Source organism: Schizosaccharomyces cryophilus, assembly GCF_000004155.1.
Source record: "Schizosaccharomyces cryophilus OY26 unplaced genomic scaffold supercont4.9, whole genome shotgun sequence".
Classification (NCBI taxonomy): Eukaryota; Fungi; Ascomycota; class Schizosaccharomycetes; order Schizosaccharomycetales; family Schizosaccharomycetaceae; genus Schizosaccharomyces; species Schizosaccharomyces cryophilus.
The window spans coordinates 60,635-80,591 of record NW_013185632.1 but is presented as its reverse complement, the minus strand read 5'-3'; the positions used below and the strand labels follow the sequence as shown (position 1 = coordinate 80,591).

Genomic DNA, 19,957 nt, shown 5'->3' with positions numbered 1-19,957 from the left:
AAATATGTGGAAGCAACGGAGAATAAGGTGTCCCAGCTTTCGCAGTCGGCAAGAAGCTGGAGCTTTCGAAGAAGCAAGTCGGCATCAGCTTCTACAAATTTTTGGGTTTCTTCGTTCAAGAGTAGTTCAACAGCATCGCTTTTTTTCCCGACCAATGAAAGTATGTCCAAATAAAGATGACATTCTTCACAAGAATCAATGTGTCCGGAAGGTGCGGAGAAAGTAATGCTTGCTGTTTTTTCGGCAAGTGCTTTTAACAAACGCTGCTCCATCTCATTTTCTGAGCGTTTGCATAACAAATACAGAGATGAAAGGACCCATAGAGTGTGCTTACGCGAAGGAAAGAGTTTCTGTAATTCCACAGCGGCCTTATAATAATTTATTAGTGTCTTGTAGCAAGTAAATAAATGAGACCCTACCTTTCTCTGATGAATAAGACTCTTCGTTCTCACTGCGGCTTTAAAATAAGCTGATAGGTGCTTTTCATTTTTACCGTGAGCTTGCAAAAATTTTTCCCAAAATTGAAATGATTCCTCGCCTGTAATGCTTTTTGTTAGCAAGAATAACTTTCAGGTATTTCCTTCTAGAGGTATTTCTCGAGTTTTCTGCTTTCAATTAAAACAACAAGGCAAGTCCTTTCTTTTCGCTAGTTTAGCATGATCTCTGAAAAAATATCTTAAGAATCAGAATTGTCTTCGTTGCAAAAGATCATAGCATATTGATACCAAGAAGTACCTCTTTTCGAATATTCAACAAACCTCGTTTTTGATCCTCATACACAGCCTGTATAATATCAATCAAATTCAGGCTACTAATAACAGTCGTCTTTAATGGTTCTAACAGAGCAATAGCTTCAGAACCACGTCCTGATTGTGCCAAAGAAAGAGCAGAGTAAACCTAGTCAAATAGTTAATGCACAAGTTCTTCCTTAGCTACAAGAAGTCTACATACAACAGTAGACTCTTTATTTCCACTACGACGCATTATTGTTGAGCTATAAAATCAATACTTTGAAGACTCGGTCTATAAAAGAGAGAGACGCGGTAGTGAAAATGAGTGCCAGTTGGGAATTCCAACGAATTTATAAAAAGTCCATTAAGACAGCAACATATCTTTCCTAAACCTATTGTAAGAGGAATTGTATCCTTCATTTTATTTAAAAGCTTGAAAGGACATGACTTTTGGAAAGCAGCACATTTCTACTTCTTTTCCTTCGAATAGCGTTTCTCAATTGGAAAGGTGATACAAGATAAATCATTATACTAAAAATAATTATATCTTTAGTAAGTGATGAATATCATGGAATAGCTTCTGTTCCTACAAGTTTCGCATTCCAGCTTTGAAAGCAATGTAAAGACCTCAAAGATTCCACAAAAAGAAATAAGTCAAGATGAACGAAGACAAAAAGGACTCTGCTACCTGTTCATACCAACGACAAGAGTCCTGGTTTCTTCGTATCAGTGTTTCTCATGAAGTCTTAATTACAGTCCTTCTTGAACGACTTTATTTTACTATTTAGAACACTTGCATTGTATTAATTTATTACCTCTTTACTTTTATTTATAAATTCTTTTAGGATCCCTCATCTTCGCTTCTCATACCTTACGACTTGACGGAGTCTTGTATTCTTGACGTATGCATAGGTTCTAACCACTACGCAGTTGAAGTTGTTTAAATCATTGAAAAAAAGTGTAAGGTTTTGGGATTTTATTCTTTTTTCTTGCTTATTACACGAAAGATTTTACATTGTGTTTTGACTTGGCGCCGAAACTCTTCAATCAAAGAAATTCCTTATAGTTGATTTCAATTTACGTCTTTTGTAGCCCGGTTTCTATTATTCAAGAATTGCTTCTTACAATTACGATTTAGCTGATCTATATTTCAGCCTTTTGAAGGAATATCTTAGTAAACAAACCAAAGTTGTCCAACGTTTCCCTCGTGTTAAATATCATACACTTTTTCGCAACTTATTACGAATTCTTCTTTAAAAAAATCTTTCTTTTTTTTCTTTTCCCGTATTGTGTACTTAAATCATGGTACCTCCTATACAGCTGACGCTCACAGAGCAAGAAGCATTTGATGATATGCTTCAGACTTTACCAGTAGAGGACCCCAATTGCTTTCCAGGATCAATTGTCAGCCCTTTCCTCTTAAAATTTGGCCTTCCACAAAAAACATTAGCCAAAGTATGTACAGATGAATGATGACCAAGAATAAGATGCCCTAAACTAACATACTTTTCTAGATCTGGGACTTTTGCGATGAAGAAGATAAAGGCTACTTCACTCGAACCCAAGCTTACGCTTGCCTTCGCTACGTAGCGCAGGCTCAAAAGGGTGTACCTTTGCAGGAATTGGACGTATCAAAAGGTAAGAAGCTATTTTAAAATGAATTGCTAACCTTCGAAAAAGCTGGAACTCCTCCTTCATTTGCTGATGGGACTGAGGTATCAAACCTTCAAACTTCAGACACAACGGACCTTAGCCCATTCCGCCAAACCGTGGACCCGCATCTACGATCCGAATTTGAAAAAGAGTTCTATAATCAAATGGATAAGATTGAAGATTTAGAAGACCCAACCCTTATGCCTAGTTCTATTGCTAAACCGCTTTTTCTTGAATCTGGACTTTCTACTAGTGTGTTGGCTCAGATTTGGAATCTAGCAGATTCCGGGCACGTTGGTTATCTTAGAGTCGAGCAATTTATTATTGCTAAGCATCTGATTATGCTTTGCAAAAAGTATAACCTTGTTCATTTACCTCGGTCGCTTCCTTCTTATGTAATTGACTCGGCGAAGAGCGATGCCAATTCCTCCACTAAACTGGAACCTTCCAATCAAAGTAATGCTGTCTTCTCATCGAATCAGGAAACAAAGCACGGTAGAAATTCTTCAAGTATTCCTTCTATTTCTTCCAGCGCAGAAGCTAAATCTCTTTCATTAGATTTTGTTAGTAAATCTATACACCCAGAAGATCGTGAAAATTTTTGCGTACTTTTTAAGAAAATTGATTCAGAAAATAAAGGATTTATTACTGGAGAAGAGGCTGTGCCTTTTTTTATGGCATCTCGACTTGATCCCGATGAACTAGCCAGAATCTGGGAACTTGCTGACAAAGACGATAAAGGATTTATTATGAAAAATGAATTTGTTGTCGCTATGCAAATCATAAAACTAAGACTTTCGGGTCAGCCTCTGGACAGCATAATCTCATCAAGTTCTATGGAACAGAGTGCACTTTCAAGCAAAGAGAAAGCTTCTGACTCTAGTCAACTTCCCGATTATCCCCCAATTTCTTCTGAGCCAATTGAAAATACTAACGTTCCTACAGATGAAGAAGAACACTTTTCCAACATCACTCGTGAACCTACCGAGTCTTTTCGCTCAAATAATAATCAAATAAATGAGTTGGAAAACATGGCTCCTCAACCGACTCTTGAGCAAACAATTGAAAACTTAGTTCCCGGTGGAGATAAGAGCTTGATAAATGAGCCTACGAAAGAAGTATTGGATAACGACTCTGAAAAAGGAAACTTTCAACCACCCCATGCAAATTGGGTACAAGAACTTCAACGTGAAAATCAACCCTCTTCTCCGTCTATGCCGCACCAAGAAAGTGAAGAGTCTATGAATTTACCATCCATGCCTATGGCTAAGCCGGAAGAACCAACTGTAAAAGAGAAACCTGATGAAGCTACAGTTGACCCTGCAGAAATTGAAAATTTGCAGCAGCAAATCAGTTCTTCCAAGTTCACTTTGGAAACAGTTCAGCAAAGCTATGAAAGAATTGAATCTAGTGTTCAACAGCAAAAAAGTCATGTTGAGCGTCTTCGTAATGAATTGAATGATATATCTCAACTGAAAGAAGCCACCCAACAATCAATTTCTCGAAACTTAATGGCGAATCAACAGCTTAGTGCTCAAGTTGGAGAACTTACTATGGATAAGAGACAGGTTATCAAGGAACTTCAACATCTAAGAAGAAGAATAGACGACGTTCTTGCAGATTCAGCAAGCTTGAATGCTACAAGCGGGATTAATTCTCCAGTTTTACGTCCTGAAGAGGTTCGTACCGAAAGAGGTCAATCATCCTTTACTTCTCATCCCCTTCCTAAAAGTTCCTCGAGGTCGTCTGTGAGTCATACGCCTTCTCAAGTTGTTGAAAGCCACAGTGGACGGACTCAACAAACAGCTAGCGATGAAGTTCACGACGAGAGAAAGTCTGAAATACTACAAGAGCTACTATCGATGGGCTTTCCCAAAGATAAAAGCCTTATTGCTTTGACCGCTGTTAATTACGATGCAAATGAGGTATGTTTGTAAGCTTGAGCTACTTTTGTATCTACTAAAGCTTAAGTATATACGTTACGATGTTTCATTTCACCTACTAACCATCTTCTAGGCGATAAATATTTTACTTAGCTCACAATAGATAAAAACAATAAAACACTTTTGGCATTTAAACTTCAACCATTTCACGCAATCTGCGAATGGTAGAGCGGGCGCTAGTAGCAGCAGGAGTAGTAACAGTCCAAGCACCACCGGCCATAGCCTTACCACAGCCCTTGGCGTTGCAGTTCCAGATGCCTAAAATTTGCGTTAGTCTTCACTACCTTAAATGTTGAATAGATATCTAAGCCATGGCAGAAAATCTGAACAAAAGAAATCCAAATTCTACAGCCATCACCAGTTTTACATACCAGCAGCACTGCGTCTTACAGTGTTGCGTCCGCAGAAAGGGCATTGATAGCGAGCATGTTGTTGAACTTCGATCTTACGGACATCACGACGCAAAGATGCACCGTAGCGAACACCGTACTTGCCAGTGACACCGACCTTTTTAGTACGCTTGGTCATTGTGCTGTTGACAGATTCTATCCTGGGCCATGTATGTTTCACTTGTTTGACATTCCAGTGTGACTGCTTCCGAGTATTAGGTTAGGTTAAGCTTTGGGTTGCGCAGTACACTTCGTAAAGAAGCATACTCAAGAGAAATGAAAATTCGGTAAACATGAACAGCACAATAATAAGAACTCACAAGGAAACATCGTTATACAAATTCGATATAGAAGTAAACAAATACAATTAGTGTATAAAAGAAAAAACCGCTGCAGAAGTAAAACTCGGCTAAACACTTTGGTATTTTTTAATTAGAAATAATAATGTTTTGCGCTAAGTGTTATATTGATGAAGAAAGCTTAGTAACGTTTTTATTCATTTGTTCTAGTAAAAGCCTTGCTGACCAAGTGATATAGCGTAGCTTTTCGTTCAACGGTGTTCAACGAAAACAGGATCATGTAGAATTGGATTCAATTATGTGTACGTTTTCCTTGAGATCAGTCATATAACTCGTTGGAAAAGTCGCTTCTGTTTACATTTCTTGTTTACATTTCGCTATTTACATGCCATGTCTCCTTTGATGGCGTTGCCCGAGCAACAAACATATGTCCTTGCCATGGTATACTCAGAACACAAATACAACTGCAGCCAGCAAAGTAAACAATGTCGTTTATGTCTTTAATGGCTTCTACTGCTCATGAATTGTGGTATAGTCCTTTTGAAATGTCCATGAAAGAACTAGAAAAAGATGAATTGGAGCTTGAAAACCAGGTATGTCTGTTTGTAGGTTTGTTTACATGTTACGATTCTTTATGACGCTTGGCGCTGACTAGATATAAAAGGAACTTTCAATTAAGCAACATGGCTTTCAATGGATACGGCCTATAGGGATTAATAAAACAATGCAGGAACAAGCAGAACTCGGAGAGCGAGAGGCTGAAACAGGCAACATGGACACAGAGATTGACGAGGAAGAGCTGAGGAGCGATGACTTTCCTCAGCCAAATGAGCAAGAAACGCAAGATGTGGATTTAGATGCAGACATCACAAATGGGGATGCCTCTGAATTTTACGAAGATATGAGTGAATTTGATTTCCAAGGATAGAATCACTCAGAATCCTTTCTTGGTGTCTATATGATGCTTCCTAAAATGTTCATGAAGAACAATGTCTATGAACGATACGGCTACGAACAAATATGCTTGACAATGGTTTGGTATGCTTCGACAAATGAGCCCTTTCGTACGCTTCAAGGTTGCAACTGCGGAGACAAAGGTCCTATATTTAAGCTTCATTTCCTTTTTTCTTTTTCTTTTTTTATCCTTTTATTTGCAAATCTTGAATGGTTTGGATTTACCGAAATGCAGCGCAATCTACCGCGAAACTCCATTCTTAAAGGCACGATGTTTTGGGCATACATCATCTCGATTTTGCTTTGCATCTTGTAAAATTCCAAGTTGACGGGTTTTCTTCAGAGATATTTAATTTTGAAATTATTTATTTAATTTCTTTACTTATTTTTAGAGAGTTTATACACTGGCATGTTTAGTACGCATTTGGAGATTCAAGTATGAGATTGCTCTTCTCTTCCTTCTTAAAAAATGGGAATCGCTTTCGGACAGTTGTATCACCTTTTCTTTTTCGTAAAGCCGCACACTCTTCCATTGCCCATGACATTGGCCATATCCCTTTAGGTAAAAACGAAAGCCTCATCTTTTTGGATAACTTAGTAAACACTCCCACGTTTCTTAATATTCAACGATATGCTGCATTTTTATTCCAGAAGAATCTACGTAACCAAATTCAACGTGCATTTCCGTCTTCGCCCTCTTTTCATCTAGAAGACGTTATTTTTCGCTGGCAAGATGGAGGTGCTTTCTTAAAGGTTCGTTATGCAGAGACTGATGAGGATACCGAAAAAATGTATGCTATAATTCGTGATGCATTTAAAGAACGCCCTGTCACATCGCTCTTACATCCTTTCTCTAGACCTACTCCACATATTGTTTATGGACGACCTTGGTTACAGGATTTGTACGCCTTTCCTGCTCGAACAATCGAACTGAACTTTGAGGGTCCCAGCTTATCACAGGAAAAGCTTTACAGTATTTTCCGAAAATACGGAAAATTGCGTTCTGTGGAAGTTGTATCTCCAGAGGGTGCTATCCTGAAGTTTACCTCGTTGAGAGCCGCTACTTCAGCTTTAAATTGTATGCATGGGTTCCGAATGAACGATACGAAGTTTCATATGCGATACCGACACACCAATCGATTTTTATCCATAAAAGACTGGTTGGTTTCTCACCCGCGATTTGCAATTCCATTAATTGCTGCTTTGATAACAGTCATTACTGCTTCCTTATTCGACCCAATGCGGAGATTTTTTGTTGAGACAAATATTGTACATGGACAAACACTTCGTAACATAAAACTTTTCAGTTGGATAAAAAAAACCCGTGACATCGTTTTTAAACCCTTCCAAGATTCCGATTTAGAAATAACTCCTATATGGACTACAAGAGAAAAGGATTGTCAGAAGCTAGAAGAGTGGCTAGACGAGGCACTGCATTCGTTCATCGTGGTCCAAGGTCCTCGAGGAAGTGGTAAGCGTGACCTCGTAGATCGAGCGGTTGGAAATCGAAAACATGTTTTAGTATTTGATTGCGATAGATTATTTTCCGGTGCGAATGAGGGAATGTTTGTGAGTTCCTTGGCAAGTCAGACAGGATATTTTCCGTTATTTAGTTTCTTGAATAATTTATCTTCTATGATTGATATGGCAGCTCAGGGTCTTATCGGCCAAAAAACAGGAATTGTTTCGTCAGCAGAAGGTCAGGTTCGACAGATCCTCAGCACTACGCAAACCGTGCTTCGTAAGTTGGCTTTAGACGAACATAAAGATTCCGAACATAGTAATGTTCTTGATGAATCAGAATACTTAGAGGTTCATGCAGATAAATTGCCGGTAGTTGTCCTTGATAACTTTCAACTACGAAAGTTAAACAACCCGATGCAACACATGGTTGCTGAATGGGCTGGAAATTTAGTCAAAGAGGGAGTTGTGCATGTTCTAATGTTGACACCAGATGTAGGAGGTACTAAAACTTTAGAGCAGTATGTTGGCGGGTGGGAAAACCGTACTTTACTGTTAGGCGATGCTGATCCCTTACTTGCTCAACGTTATGTTTTGGATTCAATACCGAAAGAAATACGAACAGAAAGGCTTGAGAAAGAGCTTAAGAAACAACTACCTAAAATTGGTGGTCGACTTCGTGACCTAGATTATGTTGCTAGACGCTTGAGGGTGAACAATTCAAGCGTGTCTGATGCGATTGGTGGAATCATTAGTCAAAACACTTCAGACATTCTTCAGAGTTTCTTAAGATCTAATTCATTATCTTTCGGTGACGATAAGAAACCGCTATATACTTCGGAACAAGCGTGGATTTTAATAACTTTATTGTCGCAGCACGAACACATTCCTTATCATAAATTGATGCTTGATCCTTTATTGAAGGGTCATGATGATGCAGTTCGTGCTTTGGAAGAAGATGAATTAATTACGATCACAAGTGTGAATGCCAGACCTGACAAGGTATTTGCCGGTAAGCCCGTGTATGTTACGGCGTTTCAACAGCTAGTAAATGACTCTATCTTACGAGCAGCTATGAGTCAAGCTAGATGCAATGCCATTATTCGCCTTTGCAACTCAGCTATTCGGACTGATGAAGAAGAATTGCAGCTATTGAAGGGCCTTGGTAACTTCGAATCTGGCATGAAAGAAAGAGCTCGTTACCTTTTAGCTCGGATTAAGAAGAATCAGGGTGTGATAGAGGAGAATGAAAAACTCGGCGAAAGATTTACGGCTGAGCTCAATTCTAATGAGTAAATTATAACGAGAAAATTATATGCAAATTAAAGAATAGAATCATTATTTATAGTTGTAGTTGATACGAAAAATGATAATGAGGAATATAGTTAATAACTATCACTATCTGAAGAACATGGAGGGTATGCAGAAGTAATATAAATCCTAAAAAAAAATAAGAAAGTTAAAGAAATTATCGATTTAAGGCTTAGCTTTGCGAATATGTTTCGTAGGAAACGGAGGGTAACCCAAACGTAAATGATTCCCAATAAGTTTATCCTTGTCTAGTTTTATGTCTGGGATGCTTTTTGCAAAGGATATATAAGCGGCCTTTTCTGCGCACTAAATAACAGCTGGAACAACGTTTTTTAACTGAAGCCTTTGTTTTGAAGCCTTGGGAAGGAATGAGAGGAAGTCGAGAATTAAGAGATGCAAAAGGGGAAGAAGATAGCATATGGACGTGGTTCATTGGTAGATTACGATTCCAATGGAATCTCATAGCTCCAAGCATAGGAATGAATTGTGGCTTCCAAGCGCGCCAAGCAAACCTGGAAAGGAAGGACATCTTAAAGAAAGGTGATTAGAAATATTCGAAAAACCTTTTTGAACACAAATGAACTGAGAAATTATTCACCAAGGACCCGAATCAGTGTTGTAGGTAGCAGCTTTACGCAAAATTACAACATGAAATTTGGGATGACTTATTGAGGAAAAAAGAAAAAGGTCCTCTGGTAAAACAAGAGTTTTTAATTAGGTGAAATTAGCAAAAAAAAAAACAGCTCAAGTTATTGAGATTCGTCGCCAAAATTAAGGAAGCGAGTGTTTTACAAAGTTCTGCCAAGGATGGTAGTTGATTGCAGATGTTGAGCAGAAATCCCAGGCAAGACAAAGTCCTTCCATCAACGCAGAAATTGAAGTTTATCATTATTTAAAGAAATCATTTCTTTACTAATAACTTATAAAATGAAAGAGAATGTACAATGAATGTTATGCCAAGACTGAAGCTTGTTCACCAGGAGCGATGCAGTTCGATAACAAACAAGTTCTTGTCATAGACCACAGCAAAGACGCTTTCATCAAATAAGAGCTCAACTCTTCATAACTTCGGAACAAACCGTTTCCCTTTCTTCTCTTTTTTGCATACCTTTTGTTGACTTATGCGCTTTTGCGAGGCTCGTTAATAGCATTAACACATTGGTATGATTCAGAAAAGTCGATTGCGTGGTTTACTGTGTTCCATGACATAGTTGGTAGTAAGCAAAGGAAATTTCAACAAAAGCCACCATTTAGTGGATGTAAGAGGAAAATAGAACTTGCGATCAGTCGGTTAATTTCGGATTGTTATGCAAGAGAATGATAAAAGCAAACCGATCGAGACAAGTGATCAAGCTGGAGAACGCGTTTCGTGCAAATTCGAATATGTTGTCGAGGGCGCTGATGGAATCCCAATCGTTAAGCCGGTATGTATATGAAAACTTTTTATAAAGAAGGCATCGTTTAATTTGCTAACGAGAAAAAATCATAGACTGCGGAAGAATTTTCGGATATGGGGGCATTTTTTCAAGAGGTTCGCGATCTAGGAGAGCGTTATGGAGCGATTAAAGTGTTAAAACCAGAATCCGTTTCAAAACCTTGGGAAGAATCTTCCGATGGGATTTCTACAGATAAAAAAATAGACGTTTGGGTTGAAAGAAGCGTTCGTCGAAAAGGAGAGTACTTTGAAATTGAACTTGTATCAGATACAAGCACACAGTCTAATTCCAAATCTCCGTCTACTATTTTAGAGCCACCAAAGATTGAAAACAACATATCTAAGGCTATTGCTTATTATTGGCGATCTTTAACACACGATAATCTATGGTACGGTTATTCTCATCATAATGACCCTATGATTTTTGGCATTCCTTCTCGCCGTTCTTTAGAAAGTAGAGTTCATTTACGGTCGAGTGTTCCTGAAAATACATGGCCGACCTCTGGTAGAACTTTTGCTGGGAAATGGAAAACAACGTTACCTTGGCGGATTGAATCAAAAAAATTATATGCCGTTCATGTTCATTTAGGTGGTGCGCCTCTTCAGTGGTATTTGATTCCATCTTCTCAAGCCGCAGCGTTTCAGAAACTTGCAGAAAAACTTGCACCTGATGAGCATTGGCGATGTGCGGATTTTTTATTGCATCAAAACATTCTTTTTCCTCCCTCTACCCTTGCCCAAAGCGGGATTAATATCTCTTCAATTGTGCTTCGTCCAAATGAAATGCTAATTACTTATCCTGGCTCTTACCATAGTGCTTTCTGTCTTGGTGATACTGCTTTACGGCGATTTGTGTTCTATGCTCATGATTCTCTTACTTCTTATGAAGATATATGGTCACTTGGAATTGTGGAGTCGGCTTTTTCTTCTAAAAGTAACTGGCCACACGTACATAAACCCAAGAAAGCGTCTTGTCAAGACGTTTCTCACGCTGACCCTCAAGAAACGACTGAAAAAGGCTCGTTACCCTTATATAACCCTTTTAAACAAGATGATTTACAGTCTAATAAAACCCCAAAATGGAATGGAGTGCGTGAAACTATTCATAACGATAGAAAACTTGATTCCACAGCAATTAATTCCATCTCGTCCTCGTCTTCGTCCCCGTCCCCCGTTACTGACAATGACACCAATTCTACATCCTTGCCTTTATTTACCTTATGGAATTCTAAGTTCCGTTCCGAGTTTATTAAAAAATCTCAGGAGATGACCAATTCTAATGTTGAGTTTTCCCAATTTGAGTCAGTGTACCTTCATGCTTCTAATCATCCGTTATTCCCACCCCCGATCCTAGGGCTTCCAGTACCTGCTCAATTTGCTCGAGGTGATGTTTTTTGGGGTCGTATTCTTGAAGACCGTGCAAGTGAGCGCATGCTTTTACTCGAGTGTGGTAGCTCTGACACGATAGAGGTTCCTTATGAATGTATTTTAACTTCATCCTCTGCCGCTGGCCGGCGGAGTCCGTCTTACTATAATCCACCTTTAAAAATTCCCAATATTATTTATGATGATGGTTTTCCAGTGAATTGGAATGATTTTGATGAACTCCCTTCTTTAGACCGTTTTGTCCTACCCGAGCTACTCCCTGGAAATCCAATACGCTTCATTCCTTCAACGAAACCTGCCCTAGACCAATCAACAAATTCAGAGTCATCAAAGGTGAACGGTACGAAACTTTCCAACGAGAGTGTTCCTTCCGACATGGCGACACGTTCACCTTCCAAACCAGATGGCATTGTAGACGGAAATGTTCCTACGTCTGAACCAGCAATGCATGAAGGTACTCCTGTTTCTGACGAGATAGAGCAAAACACTGAAGATGTGTCATTAGAAAATCGCTCAGAACTTCTGGAGGTCACTGATGATTTGGAAGATCGATTAGATAGGCTCGAAGACCTTCGAAGGTCTCATTCGCAGTCTGGATTAGAACAGGATACGCAAGACGCTGTTTCCAATTTAACAAGAAGAGCACCAGAAGACTTTTCTGTTTCCCTTGAAACGTATGAATTATGTGTGAACGAAGAATTGGAGGCTGTCAATGACTTTTCTCTTTTCCCTTCATTGGAATAATCCAATTTAAGGTGCTGACATCTATTATAGATCTTTTGTACTTTATACTGTATATTAAAAATTAAGTCGCTCGTTTGAATTTCATCTTTTTCTCTTGGTTTTCTTCGAGAATTTTTGTTTTTTGTTGAAAATAAAAAAGTAGTCTGCCTATTTTTTCAATTATATCATTTCCTATATTTTCCAAAATTATTATTTATCCAAGTAATCCAGCTGACTTATTTATAAAAATAAAATGCTTTTAATTAAATGAAAGATTACAGCGTACGCGTAAATAATGTCCAGGGCCACGTTGAACCTCGGTATATAGTTTTTATTAATTTAGTTGAACGCAGGCAGTTCGCAAAAAAACCAAAAACAACAGTAGCAATGTCGATTTCTGTTAGTCCTCAAAATGAAGCTTCTAAATTGGAGAGATGTAAGTGACATGTCAATTATAAAGATGAACATGAATATGGTTGTAATTTGAACCAGTAAACGCACAAGTAAAGAGGTTGAATGCTAACGTCCTTTCGTTTGTAGTAGGAGCTCATTCTCATATTAAAGGAATTGGCCTAAATGATAATCTGGAGCCCAAAGAATCGAGTGATGGAATGGTGGGTCAGGTGAAGGCTCGTCGGGCTGCGGGTGTTATTCTTCGAATGATTCAAGAAGGTAAAATTGCAGGTCGCTCTATACTAATGGCTGGACCACCATCAACCGGTAAGACAGCTATCGCAATGGCTATGTCTCAGACTCTTGGTTCAGACACTCCGTTCGTCTCTCTTTCTGCCAGTGAAGTTTACTCCTTGGAAATGTCAAAGACTGAAGCTTTACTGCAAGCACTACGGAAAAGTATTGGCGTTCGCATCAAAGAAGAAACGGAGATAATTGAAGGTGAAGTCGTAGAGATTCAAATTGATCGCTCGATAACTGGTGGAAATAAGCAAGGTAAACTTACAATCCGTACTACGGATATGGAAACGGTATATGATTTGGGTACAAAAATGATTGATGCTTTGACAAAAGACAAGGTTTTGGCTGGTGATGTTGTAACGATTGACAAGTCTATGGGTAAAGTCACTAAATTAGGTCGTTCATTCACAAGGGCTCGCGACTACGACGCTATGGGAGCGGACACTCGTTTTGTTCAATGCCCTCAAGGCGAAATCCAAAAGAGAAAGGAAATAGTTCATACTGTTTCCCTGCATGATATTGATGTCATTAACTCTCGAACTCAAGGATTTTTGGCTTTGTTCGCTGGTGATACCGGTGAGATTAAACCAGAGGTCCGTGAACAAATTAACACCAAAGTTAGCGAATGGAGAGAAGAAGGAAAAGCCGAAATTTCTCCTGGCGTTTTGTTTGTAGATGAAGTTCATATGCTTGATATTGAATGCTTCTCATTTTTTAACCGTGCTTTGGAAGATGAACTTGCTCCTATTGTTATCATGGCCTCAAATCGAGGAATTACCCGGATCCGTGGCACTAACTACCGTTCTCCTCATGGTATTCCTGTCGATTACCTAGACAGAATGCTAATTATTTCGACCCAACCTTACTCTCATGAGGAAGTAAAGGAAATTTTGCGGATTCGTTGCCAAGAGGAAGACGTTGACATGGCACCTGAAGCTTTGGATTATTTAGCATCTATTGGACGTGAAGCTAGTCTACGATATGCATTACTTCTCATCTCCTCATCTAATCAAGTTGCTCTCAAGCGCAAAAGTGCTACCATCGAGGAGTTAGATATTAAGCGTGTTTACGAACTTTTCTTAGATCAAAAACGAAGCGTTAAGTATTTGGAAGAGTATGAAAAAAATTATGTTGCTGAAAATGAATGGCCTGCCCCTGCTTCTGAAGATGTCGCGGCCATGCAAGAAGACTAAATCCGTTAATGTTTCTTTTTTTTTGAATTTTCTTTCATATACTTTATACTTAGAAGATTGGAGAATGATGAAAAATGTATTTAATAGAATAGGGAATCTGTATCAACTCATTGTTGCAAAATGAATTCATGAAAACAAAATGCGTTTTGTAGGGACATAGCTGAAGTGTTATAGAAGACTAGTCATGAAACAAAAATAAAAATAAAAATTTCAGGTTGAGTTTTCACTCAAGTAGGAAACGTTTTGCGGAAACATCCAGTTGCCGTCTGCGGACGTGGAAACGAAAGCTGCTTGTTTAGCATTTGTGAAGTATCCTAGATGATCCCAAGCCTGCATTTGAGAGCCAGAATAAGGTCCATATACCTTTTCATCGCCTTCCCACTTAAAGTAAAACAAAGGTTTTTCCATATCAACAGCCGGTGGCCTCCAAGCTTCATGGGTGATTCGCTGAAAAAGCCTTTGCAAGGCCTCTTTTGTTTCTGAATACAAGCTTTCAAATTTTGTTCTATCTTCTAGGAACGTGATACAACCCGTTATTATTTCAATCAGTCTTTTGCGATATTCATCGGCAGACCGACGTTCTGGTGAAAAATGTTCCGAAGGTTTTTTATGTTTTTTTGAACGAGATGCTGCAGAATTACTTACGCTTTGTCTCTGTAGAAAACTCAAGACATTTTCGTCTGGTTCCATTCGTATAATAAGAAATGATAGCGCCTCTGGAACAGTTTGAAAAGGAAGCCGTTTCGATTCCTCTATGTCAGAAAGCATCTTTTGATGAGCTTGTTGTTTTCGTGTAAGTTCCGCTCTCTTTGCAGCGGCAATGCTTCTTTTGGAACACACATCGCCGTTTAGCCAAGCATCATACTGATCGCTAGGGTCATTTGATTTCCGTACAAAATTCCCATTTTCATCAAAATCACCTTCTTCCATATCCTCTTTTAAATTAAACGGTATGACCTTTGGGTTGCCCGAAGTCATTTCTTCTTCTGAAGAGCCAGAATCTTGTGCATCTGGCGCTTCTTCCTGACCTTCGATATCCTCATAACTTAACTTCTCTTCGGCTTCTGCGTCGTCCTCTTCAAACTCGTCGTCTAGTTCATTGCGAGAAGACAAACCCTTTTGAGCAAGTCGTTCCGAAGGGTCCTCCTCCTCAGTTCTTTTACCAGCATTTCCCTTTTCTTCATCACCAGATGACTCTGAGAACATGTCAGAGGCATCATCATCGTTTTTTGTCTTCTTCATCGCTACCTCTTCTTCTGAGTCCGAATCATAGTATCCTTTTGATTACCGTTAAAATGATTGTTCAATGACTTATAGAACCAGATTCATAAACGTACCTTCTTCTTTTGTTTTATATCGTTTTCTTCCAATGTTGCTGACATCGTTCTCCAGATATACATCGTCTTCATTTTCGCTAGGGGCGTTTAGCCTTTCGTACGTACGACTCATCAAAAAACCTTAGAACTGCGAGAAGGATGAAATTTAAAAGCCCTAAAATGCCTATTCAGAATGAATCACCAAACACAGAGCCATTTCTCGCGTCTTAGCATTCTGTGGGAAATACCGAATTACGTTGCAAGTTGCAATTAGAATTGGCTGCATTGCAGGTGTAAGTAGTCCTATGGAAGAAGACATTGAGATTTACTGTTTGCATCCTCTTTAAACTAGAAGTAGGTTTTTATTTTGAAAATTTACGTGCATTGTATGGAATTAAATAATCAATAGATTGCTTGGTTTAAGTTGTATTTTACTTAGGTTCAAAACGCGATAGAATCTTGACGGTACATCGACTTTCTGGATTGTCATAACATAAATAATTACTTAAATTTAAAAGATGAGGCTTTTTCTTGCATTGGCGTTATGCTTCGTTTGCTTTATTCAATTGTCGATGCAAGCAGAAGTGCAGGGAAAAATTGTTCCTAATCTGGTTATGAGAAGCTTGAATGATCTGCCGTATGATACGCATGCAAAACTAATTTCTAAGGAGCTTATCAGAGATTACCCAGTTCAACGGAATGGACAATTCAGCTTTACGAACGTGGAGAATGGAACATATCTCTTGCGCTTTGAAACCATTGAATATGACTTTGCTCAATTTCATATCATCGTAAACGGGTCTCGGGTTTATCCTTATTACACGACGACTGGAGAAGAGAGACCCTCTACGTCCGCCATGAAAAGTATATCGCACCCCATCACTGTCCGCGCGGTGCAGAAGCATGAATACTTACAGGAACCCAGAAAATTCTCTTTGATTCGTCTACTGAAAAGCCCAATGATGTTGTTGTCATTAGCATCCGTCGTTATGGTTTTTGTCCTTCCCAAATTGAGCGAGCATGCTCGATCCATGGAGGTTACTCAGCAGCAGCAGGAATCAGAAGTGACCAAGAAGACAACGTAATTGTAGATGTAGAGAAAAGTTTCTCGTTCATTTGGAATAACCTTCAAAAAAGTGGTTTTCCTTTTGTGGCTTCAAAAGTTAGTACTGCTCTGCTACTCTAATGAAATTACTAAGCGTTTCATTGTTTACAAGGATCATCATTGACGAGCTTCTTTTTCGGTTTTTGCTTTCTTTTATGAATGTGACTTTTCTTGTTGATTTAATCGCTTCGTTTTACCATTTTTAAATTATTGGATTTCCTTTATCAGCTTTTATTTACTGTATTCTTGAAAGAAAAATGAAAAAGTTGTCTAAAAAAACAAACAAACACGCCTCGCATAAACTGTTCTAGGGCTACAACTCAGGATGTTTACAATGGTTAGACGATGCATGCTGTCGCATTTATTTTTTTTTTGATTTTCTGCAATGAGCATGGGAACTGAACTGGAGTCTATAGATGAAAACATGCGTGATATCAAATATTCACAAACGAATGGAACTGTTAATGAATATTTGATGACTCTTTCATGACATGGTTATAAAATCACAATGACCAATAAACATATGCAACTAAGCAACCAGTTGATAATCTTAAGTAACGTTTACAATAGTTGAAAATCCAGCATGGAGAAAAACTACCAAAACAGACTTTATGCTTCCATTTAAAACCTGAATTGAATTCCAACGACGATTTATTTTTATTTTTATTTTTCTACAATTTTTGACTGGATTTATTGAGCATCACTGCGTGTCTCACTATTTGTTGACATCAGCCACTCGCAACTATCCAAAAGCCAAGATTGTTCATTGCAGCAAGAGCAAGTGAAATTTTTGCAGAAGAGTTTTTTCTTTCCATTAATATATTGTTAAATAAGCTCTTTTGCTTCTAAAAACTCCTGAATCCGTCATACCATTTATGAAGTGTATGGATCTATGTCTTTAAAGGAGAAAGTCGAACAGGTTTTATTCCATGAAAAGATTGGATTCGTATTCCTCTGTCTGCTATGGTATCTGTGTAGTGCGGTAACGTATGTTTTGGAGCGACAGCTGGTTGAAGACGGGAGATTGAAGTTTGACTAGAGTTGTTACTAACGTGGGCTAGAAATACAAGTTCAAAAAGCATTTTCAACAATGTTTCATGTCCTGTCACATTAACTTTTCTGCAATTCGGTTTCGTTGCTTTTTTTAGCGCAGTTTGTCTCCTCATTCGGCAATTTTTTGGCAATGGCAATGGAATTCAAAGGCCTTCAAAATTAGTACTCTCGACAACGCTACCATTGAGCGTTTTTCAGATTGGAGGACACGTCTTTGGCAGTTTAGCAACAACAAAGATTCCAGTTTCTACGGTGCATACTGTCAAGGCTCTTTCTCCTCTTTTCACAGTTTTGGCATATCGATTTCTCTTTCAGCATGCATATTCCTTAACGGCCTATTTTTCTCTTGTTCCGCTTACTCTAGGCGTAACTCTGGCCTGTTCCTTTGAGCTTTCTGTAGACTTGTGCGGATTGTTTTACGCTCTGATTTCTACTTTTATTTTTGTTTCTCAAAATATTTTTGGTAAGAAAATCTTCACGGAAGCAAAAAAGCATGGCAATCTTTCTAGAAAGAGCCACTACAACAAACTGAATCTTTTGCTCTACTCATCCGGTATGGCATTTATCGTGATGATTCCGGTTTGGCTTCATCAAGAAGGATTCGAGTACCTTCCAGTTGTTGGATCGCCTATCTTCTTCAATATCATTCATAACGGATTGTCCCATTTTTTCCAAAACATTCTTGCCTTTACGCTTTTAAGTATCATTTCACCGGTTGCCTACTCCATCGCCAGTCTTATTAAGCGTATTTTTGTAATTGTCGTTTCTATTTTGTGGTTTCGGCAGCCCACGAGCTTTACTCAAGCCATGGGTATCGCTTTGACAGCGGTCGGTCTGTATTTGTATGATCGAAGCAAAAAGGTATCGCCTCAAGATACTAAAAAAGCAAAAGTGTTCGAAGAAAAGGCACTTGACTTGGAGTCTCAACCCTCTAGCAGAGTTTCTACTGACGTCTTCAGTGGTACAAGCTCTCCTTTGTCGGAAAAGAATTTGTCACACAGGTTCCCTCGCCTCGACAGTGTCGTCCCTCTGATTTCCAATTCTCCTTTGACTCCTACCTCTGTATTCTCCAAGGAACCTAATTCCGCACCCATCCAATTCTCCTCCCGTAATTTCCCTATGGAGCTTAGTCGATGTGAAAATTCCTCTCATCAAGACGACTCGCATATTACCAAGTTACCTAGCTATTCACCTCAATCAGGTGTATTTAAAGCTCCTCGTCCGGAGCGTCCTTGGACCACAGAGTCATTACCTGCTCTGAAAATTTAACATTTGCATGCATTAGAATGGATAAGAAGTGTGAACCCCATCTACTTTGACCATTTCACCAATAGATGTACACTGTATCTGTGTATAACAAAACAAAAAAGTTATTCATGAATAACTAGCTCCGTGGAGCCAAAAAGAAAAAGTGATACGATTTGAACTGTCTTTGTACTGAATGTGTTTTATTTTTCTTTCTGGGTCTTTGTTCAAACCCAGTAACGCTATGGAGAAGAAGGTCTGTTCAATGATCATACATCGAAAGAGCGTGTAGAAAGAAAGGAAAATAAAAAAAGAAAAAGAAAAATTATTAAAAAAAAGAAGAGAGAAAGGAGCAGAAATGATCTTTTTTTTTTTTCTATTAATTCATTTACTTTTGCTTCTCTTCAGAACTGCTTTGGTTTTTTATTTATTTGTTTCATGTTCCCGTTTCCATCTTTGTTAGTTGTGTTTTCTTTGCTGCGTCTTTCTTTAAGATGACTCTCTTTTCTTTCTTCGTCTATAACATTGTGTCTCGATTCGATTTCCTCGAAAGCAAGTCCGTCGCTTTCCAACTTTTAATGAAATCACCTTCAGTGAATCGATGGAAGAAGCTCTAGGTATCGACGAAGATTTTATGTCAAATTTTAGCATTATAGAAAAGAGAAATCCCAATTTATTAATTTGCAACCTTCATCATCCAACTCATATTCATCCATGACTTTCGTTTTAAGTGTATGTAAATAACAGCGTAGCCACCTAGTAGCAATAGCTTTACCAATAATAATTTAACCACATTTGAGATGAATGTTCCTCTTTTTCCTTTTTTTCTTTTTTCATTTAAAGATAAAAACAATGAACAATCAAAAGAACCCGTTTGATCCGATCTACATTAGCTCCGTTTACCCTTAATATTTCTTTTGCCAATCGCTTTGAAAAAGAGCCTTCCAGAGTCTCGTTTACACTATTTGATTGTCTCTATTGATACTATTCTTTGTTTACATAAGTATTTATATCTGTCACGGGAAATACTCCGTATAGTAATAAGAGTGTAAGTGGAATACAGTTGT

The 19,957-nt window shown here is 38.5% G+C and overlaps 11 protein-coding genes across 11 annotated transcripts in view; 7 read left to right on the top strand and 4 right to left on the bottom strand.

Annotated features, from left to right (window-relative positions):
• Positions 1–1,624, bottom strand: part of SPOG_04439 (NatB N-acetyltransferase complex non catalytic subunit Arm1) — a 4,187-nt gene extending 2,563 nt beyond the window's left edge. Inside the window, exons 1-4 of the mRNA XM_013170516.1 lie at positions 1,547–1,624; positions 952–1,501; positions 759–897; positions 420–538 (exon numbers count right to left, since the gene is read on the bottom strand). Of these exons, the coding sequence (XP_013025970.1) occupies positions 420–538; positions 759–897; positions 952–984 (291 nt within the window). The 5' untranslated portion in view covers positions 985–1,501; positions 1,547–1,624. The remainder of the gene's footprint in view (positions 1–419; positions 539–758; positions 898–951; positions 1,502–1,546) is intronic.
• Positions 1,625–1,643: 19 nt separating this feature from the next.
• On the top strand, positions 1,644–4,456 carry SPOG_04440 (UBA/EH/EF hand domain-containing protein Ucp8). Its single transcript, XM_013170517.1, has 4 exons — positions 1,644–2,186; positions 2,246–2,369; positions 2,412–4,309; positions 4,401–4,456. Exons 1-4 carry the CDS (start codon positions 2,034–2,036, stop codon positions 4,428–4,430), a joined length of 2,205 nt encoding a protein of 734 aa, XP_013025971.1. The 5' UTR covers positions 1,644–2,033; the 3' UTR covers positions 4,431–4,456.
• On the bottom strand, positions 4,360–4,913 carry SPOG_04441 (60S ribosomal protein L37a). Its single transcript, XM_013170518.1, has 2 exons — positions 4,699–4,913; positions 4,360–4,585 (listed from the first exon to the last, which is right to left on the bottom strand). Exons 1-2 carry the CDS (start codon positions 4,853–4,855, stop codon positions 4,458–4,460), a joined length of 285 nt encoding a protein of 94 aa, XP_013025972.1. The 5' UTR covers positions 4,856–4,913; the 3' UTR covers positions 4,360–4,457.
• A 573-nt stretch (positions 4,914–5,486) lies between these two features.
• Positions 5,487–6,302, top strand: SPOG_04442 (anaphase-promoting complex subunit Apc15). The gene is made up of 2 exons (XM_013170519.1): positions 5,487–5,608; positions 5,680–6,302. Exons 1-2 carry the CDS (start codon positions 5,501–5,503, stop codon positions 5,941–5,943), a joined length of 372 nt encoding a protein of 123 aa, XP_013025973.1. The 5' UTR covers positions 5,487–5,500; the 3' UTR covers positions 5,944–6,302.
• SPOG_04443 (RNA-binding protein) lies at positions 6,230–8,846 on the top strand. The gene has a single exon (XM_013170520.1). It carries the CDS (start codon positions 6,408–6,410, stop codon positions 8,724–8,726), a length of 2,319 nt encoding a protein of 772 aa, XP_013025974.1. The 5' UTR covers positions 6,230–6,407; the 3' UTR covers positions 8,727–8,846.
• SPOG_04444 (ribosomal protein subunit L36) lies at positions 8,173–9,581 on the bottom strand. The gene has a single exon (XM_013170521.1). The coding sequence runs from the start codon at positions 9,268–9,270 to the stop codon at positions 8,980–8,982; it is 291 nt and encodes a 96-aa protein (XP_013025975.1). The 5' UTR covers positions 9,271–9,581; the 3' UTR covers positions 8,173–8,979.
• A 335-nt stretch (positions 9,582–9,916) lies between these two features.
• Positions 9,917–12,383, top strand: SPOG_04445 (Lid2 complex subunit Jmj3). Its single transcript, XM_013170522.1, has 2 exons — positions 9,917–10,165; positions 10,231–12,383. Exons 1-2 carry the CDS (start codon positions 10,049–10,051, stop codon positions 12,304–12,306), a joined length of 2,193 nt encoding a protein of 730 aa, XP_013025976.1. The 5' UTR covers positions 9,917–10,048; the 3' UTR covers positions 12,307–12,383.
• Positions 12,384–12,655: 272 nt separating this feature from the next.
• Positions 12,656–14,420, top strand: SPOG_04446 (AAA family ATPase Rvb2). Its single transcript, XM_013170523.1, has 2 exons — positions 12,656–12,721; positions 12,826–14,420. The coding sequence occupies exons 1-2, from the start codon at positions 12,673–12,675 to the stop codon at positions 14,169–14,171; spliced, it is 1,395 nt and encodes a 464-aa protein (XP_013025977.1). The 5' UTR covers positions 12,656–12,672; the 3' UTR covers positions 14,172–14,420.
• Positions 13,272–15,790, bottom strand: SPOG_04447 (GYF domain-containing protein). Its single transcript, XM_013170524.1, has 2 exons — positions 15,509–15,790; positions 13,272–15,448 (listed from the first exon to the last, which is right to left on the bottom strand). The coding sequence occupies exons 1-2, from the start codon at positions 15,618–15,620 to the stop codon at positions 14,382–14,384; spliced, it is 1,179 nt and encodes a 392-aa protein (XP_013025978.1). The 5' UTR covers positions 15,621–15,790; the 3' UTR covers positions 13,272–14,381.
• Positions 15,791–15,834: 44 nt separating this feature from the next.
• On the top strand, positions 15,835–17,389 carry SPOG_04448 (uncharacterized protein). The gene has a single exon (XM_013170525.1). The coding sequence runs from the start codon at positions 16,006–16,008 to the stop codon at positions 16,570–16,572; it is 567 nt and encodes a 188-aa protein (XP_013025979.1). The 5' UTR covers positions 15,835–16,005; the 3' UTR covers positions 16,573–17,389.
• SPOG_04449 (triose phosphate transporter) lies at positions 17,324–19,591 on the top strand. Its single transcript, XM_013170526.1, has 2 exons — positions 17,324–17,579; positions 17,654–19,591. Exons 1-2 carry the CDS (start codon positions 17,485–17,487, stop codon positions 18,912–18,914), a joined length of 1,356 nt encoding a protein of 451 aa, XP_013025980.1. The 5' UTR covers positions 17,324–17,484; the 3' UTR covers positions 18,915–19,591.
• Positions 19,592–19,957: the final 366 nt, after the last annotated feature.